This window comes from Pseudochaenichthys georgianus, chromosome 21 (assembly GCF_902827115.2).
Source record: "Pseudochaenichthys georgianus chromosome 21, fPseGeo1.2, whole genome shotgun sequence".
NCBI classification, from domain to species: Eukaryota; Metazoa; Chordata; class Actinopteri; order Perciformes; family Channichthyidae; genus Pseudochaenichthys; species Pseudochaenichthys georgianus.
The window spans coordinates 23,897,489-23,908,629 of record NC_047523.1 but is presented as its reverse complement, the minus strand read 5'-3'; the positions used below and the strand labels follow the sequence as shown (position 1 = coordinate 23,908,629).

At 42.4% G+C, this 11,141-nt stretch overlaps 1 protein-coding gene across 3 annotated transcripts in view; it reads left to right on the top strand.

Moving 5' to 3' along the window:
- tanc1b (tetratricopeptide repeat, ankyrin repeat and coiled-coil containing 1b) overlaps positions 1-11,141 on the top strand; it is a 105,937-nt gene that overhangs the window by 53,159 nt on the left and 41,637 nt on the right. For all 3 annotated transcript variants that reach the window (XM_034109769.2, XM_034109770.2, XM_034109772.2), the window contains 2 exons: positions 1,943-2,076; positions 4,660-4,849. In XM_034109769.2, coding sequence (XP_033965660.1) covers positions 1,943-2,076; positions 4,660-4,849 — 324 coding nt within the window. The remainder of the gene's footprint in view (positions 1-1,942; positions 2,077-4,659; positions 4,850-11,141) is intronic.

Here is an 11,141-nt window from a genome sequence, read left to right as displayed (position 1 = left end):
TTAATGCATGGTCCTTTTTACTGCACTGTATTTGGAATTGAGAAAATATGATTCAACAGTAGTATAATGTTAACATTCAGTGCTACACAGACAACAGCTTCATTTTTTTCGTTGCGATGGTCTGTAGTCGTGCCAACATAAAACATATATTGACATTAGAAACCAGGCTACCCAGTGAGCAGATGTGTCAAAGGGTAACATCAATATTCACAACGTATAACTATGTGCTGGTCAGACATTCCGACAGTACAACTATCTTGTCTAACACATTATCTGCTTGTTGAAAGACTTGGGCACATGACTTACATGTACAATACCATAATGGCTTATACCGTTTTGCACAGAAGCCTTCGATGAATTGCTGCCATGATTTATTCATGTTATAGTAGACTAGCTGCATGCATTTTTAATCATGACCATGATCAATTAAGTGATGAATTAGTTCTCAACCCTTGTGCAATCTGATCTTTATATCCAATGATTAGACAATAGACATGAATTGTATTTCCATATAAAAGATGGCTACTGTCCAATGATAAGACACCAGTCCAGATATTGAAACTGTGAGTAAAGCTTATATAATCGCTGTGATGCATTGGTTCTGCCGTTTCATTCAGCTGGAGAACTAGTGTTTATGCTCCCGTTGCAAACCAAGGCAACCTAAGTGAGTTTGCTGCAGGTGAACTTGAATCTGATTCTGTTTCTGACTACAGCAACAATGACATTCGCCTTGTGCGGGACAATATGCCATCCTCAGTTAAAGATTTTCATTTCGTTTTGACAAACCAGGGCTGGTTAATTAACCAGATGCTCACCCATTAGAATACTGTGTGTGTGTGTGTGTGTGTGTGTGTGTGTGTGTGTGTGTGTGTGTGTGTGTGTGTGTGTGTGTGTGTGTGTGTGTGTGTGTGTGTGTGTGTGTGGTGTGTGTGTGTGTGTGTGTGTGTGTGTGTGTGTGTGTGTGTGTGTGTGTGTGTGTGTGTGTGTGTGTGTGTGTGTGTGTGTGTGTGTGTGTGTGTGTGTGTGTGTGTGTGTGTGTGTGTGTGTGTGTGTGTGTGTGTGTGTGTGTGTGTGTGTGTGTGTGTGTGTGTGTGTGTGTGAGATTTGTATTTGATCAGATTGACTGCCAACATTATTAATAACTGTGGATGAAAGGGGGTAAAGGAGAAAATGAAGGAGAGAGAGGAGGGAAAGGTGCTGACAGAGAGCTGTATACTAAGCTTCTGTACCTTGGACATCGCCCCCCCCTCTCCCCCCCTCTTTTTCTCTCTGTTAGTTTTTTGATTTGTTCTGTTAACTCTCAGGGAATGCTGGGACTCTTCTTTAATTAATAAGCCAACTCCAGCAATGCATTAATCATCTAATTTGTGTTTTTTGTGAGGGTTTGAAAAAAATGCACCACATTTTTTTACAATTCGTATAAACAGAAAAACAGATAGTGGTCTTTGCCTTGTTGTTGGCACCCCAAGCTTGAAATTGCTATCTAAACAAAGTGAGATAGCCCATGTCCACTCATTAATATTCAGAGGCTCCATGAGTGAGAGCTGTAAACAACCAGAAAGCCCTGGAATTGGCACTCGAGGCGTTGCAGGACACACACACACACACACACACACACACACACACACACACACACACACACACACACACACACACACACACACTCACACTCACACTCACACTCACACTCACACTCACACTCACACTCACATAGCCATAGCCCCCACCTTACTTTCTCTCTTTTTCTCTCACTACTTTGCGCTTCATTCTGTCCGATCTGCACCACATCAGCAGCAGCTGGAGAGAGCAGCATAGCCTTTCAGAGCAGAGCCGAGGAGGGCAGGGCAGCAGAGTGGCCCAGTGTGGCCCATCCAGTGGAGAGAGGGAATCTGCCCGCTAATGTTGAGCACTTCTCTCCCTCTCTGTCTCTCCCCCTCTCTAGAGCTGCAAGCAGAGAAACAAACAGGCTCCACCTCCCCTGCCACTCAGGAACTGATGACAAGGCTGGGCTTTTTACTAGGAGAAGGGATCCCGGGTACGGCACGCATACCTATGGACGACAAGAATGAAAAGAAGGTATTTCAAATTCTCCCCCCCCCCCCCCCCCAACTCCCTCCCTCTTCCACCAGCAGCTGCTGCCACTGCTGCAGCACACAGATAGAGAGATAGCGGAGAGAGAGGAGGAGGGAGTTGTGACAATGTAACAGGAGAATGGATTTTTTTGTTGCAGTTTGATTCATTTCCCCCCCTTGTGCGTTATCTTTGAGGATTTAAGAGGCACCTCTGGAACTTTTTAATTTTTTTGGCACAACAAAGAACGGTAACTGTCAGACTGTTTTGTTTGAGATCTTAAAAATGTTATAGAAAGTAAATGTGTATTTAAAATGGGATGCATGTGGTTTTATAGTCTCTCCTGTGTGGTGTAGTAGTCTCCCAGTAACTTGAGTGCTGTTCAGAGGCTCTTGAGAATGTAACAAGAGTATCTGAGCCCGGACCAGAAATAGAGTTATGTTAGGTCTGAGCCTCAGTTTGTTTGGTTCTACTAATTAAACTGTGCGAAGAGCAGACCAGAGCACACAGCGCTTCCCTCATCCATCCTGTATCTTCGACATGTTTTGAAACTGAGCCAGAAATCCTTGAAATGTAAAAGAGACTTAGAAAGTATTTTATGAATCATGTTCATTTGTTAAGATGAAGCAAGTGAAATGTTTTTACTTTCATTGGTGTGCATATAGGTGTGTGTTTTCAGAGCTCAGTTGGGGAGGAGCACTTTATTGTCATCTGCCAGCAATTCTCTTCTCCTCCTGCTGCTGTTTTACAACAACTCTTAAACCCAGCATGTTGTTTTTAGTTCTGCCCGAACAGTAAATTATGAAATGTCAGTGAGCTGTTTGGCTCCTACTGTGATTTGTTAGGTGGTACTGGGTGCAGCCCTGGGCTGGTAATTGCCAAACTAAAACTACTGGCATGCTGTTGCAAAAAACAACAGATGGGAATAAGGACATGTTATGTAGAGAATATTAACATTCCACAAGTTGTTAATGATTCATAAAGTCATGTTGCATTCTTCTAATTCTGCTGTGTATCCATTGCCTCTGCAAAACATGTACCTTTAAACAGCAACAGCATTGATGAGTGTTAATATGTATTGAGTTAAGACAGGTTAAAGAAGAATAGATTTGTTGCAACAGGAATACTGCAGTAATGTTTTAAGGAGAACAGAGGATGCTCTCTTAACAAACTCTTAAAAACACTCTATAATTAGAGTAAGTAAAGAATGGAAATGTGTGGTACAGTGGGTTGTGCGTTGGTGTTCGGATCAGGGGGTTACAGGTTCAAACCCCACTGCAGTCAGCATGTCGTTGTGACCCTGGGCAAGACACTTCACCCCAAATTGCTCCTGTGGGGATTGTCCACAGTACTGAGTATGTAAGTCGCTTTGGATAAAAGCGTCTAACAAGTGACATGTAATGAATGATTCAAAGATGTTATTGCAATAACAATTCGCAGTATGTGAAAGAGGCTTTCAAACAATTAAGCTATGTTTTAGGCTCAGGTATTATCTTGGAAATGGTTTGTTTTGGTTTGCAGAGATTTTAATTGGAGGGCATGTTTGTTTGAGGCAATGCAAAGCCTTGTACTAAGTGGTGCTTGAGAAGCCAACTATGGGTGAGAGACCCTCAGGCAACAAAATATCTGCTGTGAATTTGGTATTTTAAGGATGAGGGTTGATTTTATTTAACTTGAGCTTGTGTCTGTGTTTTTTAATTGGAAAAAAGGATGTATGAAATAATATTGTGTGTGTGTGTGTGTGTGTGTGTGTGTGTGTGTGTGTGTGTGTGTGTGTGTGTGTGTGTGTGTGTGTGTGTGTGTGTGTGTGTGTGTGTGTGTGTGTGTGTGTGTGTGTGTGTGTGTGTGTGTGTGTGTGTGTGTGTGTGTGTGTGTGTGTGTGTGTGTGTGTGTGTGTGTGTGTGTGTGTGTGTGTGTGTGTGTGTGTGTGTGTGTGTGTGTGTGTGTGTGTGTGTGTGTAAAGGCTTGGCCCTTCTGATAGGGGGACGAGGATGACCTTCTTCAGCCGCAGTATATTGTATGCAATCAGAATACAGTTAAGGATGACAGAGAAACAAGAGACACCAGCTTAATTTGGTCTCCTATGGTTGTCAGTTTGCTCTAACAAAGCATTAGCCGTTTTATGGTCGTCAGACAGGCTTGCCGGTATGCATGAGGAAGGTATCTTTTGTGTCACAACGATGGCTACTTATTCTCTTGTGAAATTCTCTTCAGGCTTATTTTGTTTCCTCCAGACATATGAGTGTGTAATTTCCATGCTTCGCTCCATTTACAGAGCCCATGCCCTTCGGCTTGTGTGTCATGCTCACACATGAAAAGCTTGTTTATTTCTGAGGGATCGTATGCATTGCTTTCACATGATCCAGAACTTAAATCAAATCATTTTTTATAGTTCTCTCTTTTCTCCTTCCAAATGAGGTTGGCACATATTTTTGGTTGTATTTATTGCTGCTCATGCTGAGAAAATGTGAACATGATGCCAGCTGACAGTTTATAATGGGTTGACTTCATACTTCATTGACATATTTGATGAGTAGAGCACATTCTTGGTGTACCTTAACCCTTTATTTTATCCTTCTTCTCCCTCAGTGCTCTATAACTAGCCAGGGTATCAGCCCCTGCTCCACTCTAACCAGCAGCACGGCGTCTCCCTGCACTGACAGCCCATGTTCCACGCTCAACAGCACGACCAGCCGCCCCCCCCTCAGCCGCTCCAGCCCCTGTGGGACCATCACTAGCCCCAGCTCCACACTTGAGAGCAAAGACAGTGGCATCATAGGTAAGAAATAACCAACTCTTTAATATCAAGCAAATAGAAACGTGTATGGTGTTGGAAAAACTGGAACTAGTACCAATGTCCTTACTTTGAGGTACCCTGTTCTTGACTAAATGTAGCAATAAAGACTAATCATTCATTAGAAAGTCCCAGTTTTGTTTGATTCGTGTTCGACACACCCTTGCTGCAAGTTTTAATCTTTTGATTGCGGTAATGTGCAGATTGAGACAAACATGTGCCAAAGACGCAGTGAAACTGATTTGTAGCTAGGAAGCATGGTTGCATACAATGAATGATTTATAATAATTGCATAAAATCAGCTTTGGAAATGTTTTATAGGGTAGCAATGCATCCACCTCCTTTGTCAGGTCATAAAGATACTGACGCACAATGTGTTAGTGTGAGCGGCACTGATTGTAAATAGGCATTTGTTTAAAAGAGATATTTGTCAGACCTATAAGCTTTCAGCTTAGACTCAGCCAAATGTAAGCTGGAGATAGGAATATATAGGTGAACATATAATATGCGATTGCGCTGTATATGTACTGCACAAATACTTTACTCGAGGCAACTGTACAGTATGATGCAAAACTGAAGCATATAGCAGACATACAGTGGGGCAAAAAAGTATTTAGTCAGCCACCAATTGTGCAAGTTCTCCCACTTAAAAAGATGAGAGGCCTGTAATTTTCATTCTAGGTATATCTCAACTATGAGAGACAAAATGAGAAAAAAAAATCCAGAAAATCACATTGTCTGATTTTTAAAGAATTTATTTGCAAATTATGGTGGAAAATAAGTATTTGGTCAATAACAAAAGTTCATCTCAATACTTTGTTATATACCTTTTGTTGGCAATGACAGAGGTCAAATGTTTTCTGTAAGTCTTCACAAGGTTTTCACACACTGTTGCTAGTATTTTGGCCCATTCCTCCATGCAGATCTCCTCTAGAGCAGTGATGTTTTGGGGCTGTCGCTGGGCAACACGGACTTTCAACTCCCTCCAAAGATTTTCTATGGGGTTGAGATCTAGAGACTGGCTAGGCCACTCCAGGACCTTGAAATGCTTCTTACGAAGCCACTCCTTCGTTGCCCGGGCGGTGTGTTTGGGATCATTGTCATGCTGAAAGACCCAGCCACGTCATCTTCAATGCCCTTGCTGATGGAGGTTGTCTCTCAAAATCTCATGATACATGGCCCCATTCATTCTTTCCTTTACACGGATCAGTCGTCCTGGTCCCTTTGCAGAAAAACAGCCCCAAAGCATGATGTTTCCACCCCCATGTTTCACAGTAGGTATGGTGTTCTTTGGATGCAACTCAGCATTCTTTCTCCTCCAAACACGTCTAGTTGAGTTTTTACCAAAGTTCTATTTTGGTTTCATCTGACCATATGACATTCTCCCAATCCTATTCTGGATCATCTAAATCAGAAGTGCCCAGTACGTCGACAATGCTGGTAGATGGCGATTCATTCATAAAAAAAAAAACCCAGCTCCATTAAAATAGACAAAACAGGTTTTGATCCCTCCTCCCTTGGCCTCCCTGCCACTTAATTCAGGAGTTTACTTGATTGACAGAAAAAGTGACCTGTCGCTTTCCAGTCTGTTAACCCAGAATGCAAAGCGATACAAAATCAGTCAAGTGCCGGGAAAACTCAAATTAAGTTAAAGAGACAAACAACAAAATGAGTGCGGGGCCGAGCAAGAAGCTAAGGACATACCACTTCCACCCAGAATGGGAGGAAGAATATTTTGTTGTGATGTCACATTCAAAGGTTATTTGCCTTATTTGTAAAGCAAGCATCGCTCTGCCAAAGAAAGGTAACGTGGAGAGGCATTATCGGAGTGTTCACAAGGCATATATATGACAGCGACTTCCCTCCGAGTAGCGAGTTGAGAAAGAGAAAGGTCATGTATTATTGCATTTTCTACACAAACATTATCTCGCAGTCTTAGTGTCGCCAACTCATTTCTAACATGCAAAAAGACAAACAAATGCGTCTATGGTCGGTGTATTTTTGATCTTTCCAATCGAGACGAGATCTCTCTCCCCCGTCTGTGTGCGAGGGGGCGGGGCAGTTTACACACACGCAGCTGCTACATGCAGCAACACACAGCGGGGATGGTGTGGTTAAATGTTACCCGTCTTGAGGTGGACAATGCTCGTTGCCAAGAGTATTTAGCATGTAAGGGCGGAGCATGGGCTCCTAGGTGTGGCCTACAATGTGATTTCCTGGATTCTTTCCCCCCCATTCTGTCTCTCATAGTTGAAGTGTACTTAGGATGTCAATTACAGGCCTCTCATCTTTTTAAGTGGGAGAACTTGCACAATTTGTGGCTGACTAAATACTTTTTTGCCCCACTGTAAATATATATATATATATTTGAACCCATATAACATGATGTGTAGAATGTCTGTCAAACTAACTTTGCTACTGTTTAAAACCAACTGTTGCCGATATATTCAGTAACTACACTAGGAATGCCAGTGATGAGCCAGGTCAGATCCAGTAGGAAACCAGGCACAGGGAATCAATAGTTGATTTAGGAGCGTGAGGAACCCACCTAGGCCACGTTTACACGGAGACGAAACGGGTTGTATCTGCTACAGTTCTCTATCGTATGGATGGTTCGTCCACACGAGGCCGTAACGGAACCGCGGAAACGGAGCCCTCAAACGATAATGGCTCCCAAGGTGGGTAGATCTGCGGACGAAACGCTCTGGGTGGGGTCAAACGGCTCTGTGTGTACGTCCTATATCAGTGGTTCTCAAACTTTTTTCAATAATGGTACCCCCTTTTTGAAAAAAAAATTCAACCAAGTACCCCTTGATCAGCGCAAAAATGATTTGTTCAGGAAAAAATTCCTATATAAAGAGGTACAGTACAGCGCTGCACCATCAGTGTCTGATTTATTAAAACAACAACATTGTAACTGAGAAACACTTAAATGCTACATTTCAAATGTTTACAATCCATCACTAAATTCATGGCAAACCAATTTTAAAATCATGCAATAACACTAAGACGACATTAGTTGTATTGAACTGATCTTCTTAATAAGTTGTACTTACAATTTAGTGAGAAACATGGGCTTGTGCTTCACTGAGGATTGTTGTCATTCTGACATGAGGCAACTGCAGTTATTACACTTCGCGTTTTGAAATATGTGTAACTCTGTTAATATAAAATAATTATTTATTTTGGGGCGTGGGGAATGAAGAAAAATGAGCATTTTATGAGCATGGGATTTTGACCCCTCATATAAACATATTATGCATAATGCTGAGCTATACTTTGCAGCCACATGCCGTTGCCAAGCAACGCTTATTGTTTAGGTGTCCTTTGATAAGCAGGCAGTCATATGTCATTAGCTAGCACTAGCTAGATCTGATAGATTTGGACATAAACGCGAGTGAAGTATAACCGGACGAGAGAGATCAGAGATCAGATCAGCTGCTGCTGACGGAGAACACGCAGCTCTTCCGGATCACAGCTCCCCCGCTGTGACGGACCGTTGAGCAGAGCAAAATACACTAAGAGTTAGACCTAACACACTTAGCTAGTTTATCTACTCTGGAACTAGCTAAACTAGTTATAAATATATGTATTCTTTACTGTCGGGTCACTTATTACAGGAATGGTCCACTCATTAGATAATTAATCAAAACTTTAGTATTTAGTGAAACGTTATGTTTAAACCATACCCTGAAGAAATCAGCGATATTCCCCGGTAAATAATGATTTTATAGCTCTTTTTTATCAAGACCTGTATATTCCGTCTGGCCGCCGCCATGTTTGCCATTTTCAGTAGTCACGTGATGGTCGTGACGTCATCCATGCGTTCACTTTGTCAACACACGGAGTATTTCAGTTCGAACTCGTCAGCAGAGGAACAAGTTTTGACCAATGTGAAGAGATTGGATGGGGGAATTCAGCCATACATATCAGTATGACAATACGACACCCTCTGTCCGTAGACCCTCACATCGTACAAGGAAAAACTTCCGAAGAAAACCCCCAGTTTAAAGGGAACATGGGAGAAACCTCAGGGAGAGCAACAGAGGAGGGATCCCTCTCCCAGGACGGACAGACGTGCAATAGATGCCGTGTGTAAATTGAAAAGATAATACATTTGCAACATAGGTAGTCCAAATGTTTGGAAATGCATGTGTGTATAATGGGAAGATTATATAAGATACTATATGTATGCATGTAGTACCACCCTTGCTAGCGATTCCCTCTCTAGTTTAGCATACTCAGCTTCGTTGTCCCTGGCCATAGAATCACGATTTTATGGAGCCGGAAAAACTGGGGGGAAATACACACTAGCCGGTACTACGCTATATGGAAAGGCCACCAAAAACTGTCCTGGCCTGGACGTTAAAACGGGGCTAGCCGCTGCAATGGAAATGCGCTATAACATACCTTATTCTTACTCCGAGCACTACTTCTGCTCCTCCGTCGCTTCACACTTGCAGAGGGCGATTTCTCTACTGGCCGAACTGGTGTCCTGGTCGGTGATGACACCAGAAAGACCGATGGTACTGCATCTCCATTGAGTAATGGTTGTTCTTTAAATCCCATGTTATGTTTGATCATACTCTCAGAGTAGTCGTCCGGAAATGTGAAATGTTCGCTGCATACATGAGCCTGTAAATCTCTCGGTTCGGGCCGGCCACATTTCGCTAGCCACTGCCTCCGAATGTACTTCTTATGCTTACCTTTTGGCAACAGATGGAACCGAGCATTCCGTGGATTGTTCCTATCCGAATTATGGCAATATTTCGCGATACAGTGAGGCATATTTGAATGGAGAAACTACAGTAAATAACATGGAGATCAACGTGTCTTCGAAAACCAAACGCATGGATTACGTCACGTCCGGGAAATGGCGGCGCCCACAGTGTTGATGTTATTTCGGTATATAATCAGTTTAAAATCACTGATAATGTCATCGGATTAAAAAAAAAAAAAGAGAGACTGGCAGAGACTGGTCTGTTTTATCGGATGATAATTTTTAAAAAATGAGTGTCATGAGCATACCATTCCTTTATTACAGGTTCAGCGAGCTGCACGAGACTGACGGGCTGTCAGGAGAGGGAGAGGAAAAGAGATCACCCCGTTTATTTTTCCCATTTTATTATCCAGAATGACTGTAAACCTTTGAATAAAGTAGTTAATCTACTTGTTTAAATGCATTACTTATGTTGTTTTTTTCATTAACATAAAATAAATCTTACGTACCCACTGCAGTACTCCAACGTACCCCTAGGGGTCCGTGTACCGCCATTTCAGAACCACTGTCCTATATGATCATTTCCTGATAACGATAACGCCATAGCCGTGCCTCTCCCCACCTGTGCTGCTCACCCCCGCGTCACCCGCGTCATTGCTCATGTGTTTCGCCAACAACAACAACAATGGCGGATCACAGGGTTGCTTTCGTGCTACTGACCATGCTACAGATGTTAGTGCAAAATCTACAGCTCCTCTACCACAACCATCAGCAACAAGTGGACATGGAGAACTACATGTTGCTAAATCAACCGCGGAGAATAAACAGAAGGCTAACCATGCTCGGGGGGTCTTCTTCGCTGCTTTCGTTGTATTTTGTGGCGGAAGTACAGCGCCACTTACAGGCCCGGCATATGTACTACAGCGTCTCCAGCGGGTCGAGTGGTCATGTGTGGACGGACATGTTTCTTAAGCCGATTCCGTGTGGAGTAATCATTTATTCTTTTTCGGCATTTATCCTGCACAATACAACTGAGAGTTTTCCATGACACTCTTCTATTTCAAATGTACAATCCGAGAATGGTGGCTTATGTGCACTCTCTGTGATTCAGTTAAACAATTATGACATGCTTCATGTCACTCATTCATCCTTTTGTTAAACCCAGTGGATATCTTTTTGGAATGATAAGAATTTGAGTCAGGTTGTATTCAGCCTTAACCATGTGCCAGTTATTTCTTATAGAGCTGTGAGAGAGCATTGCAGTGACAGTTTGACGTTATATTATATCTGTAGTAATAGCCCTGTAAGACATCTGGGGATTTACACAAGCTGGCAGAAATACAATGTTGTCTATTGATGTATTAATCCGCCTGCTGTTTCTTCTCACAAACCTTCCGGCAGCTTTCCTTGGTTGAACTTAAATCATTTCCAAATACTGAAAAAGTTAATATCCTTGTAGGATTTCAAACATGTTATGCCAATTTGGGTAACCGTTTGACATGACTGTTCTGCAGTAAAAAGCAATGAAAGCCAAAGCTGGATAAAACATAACAATCT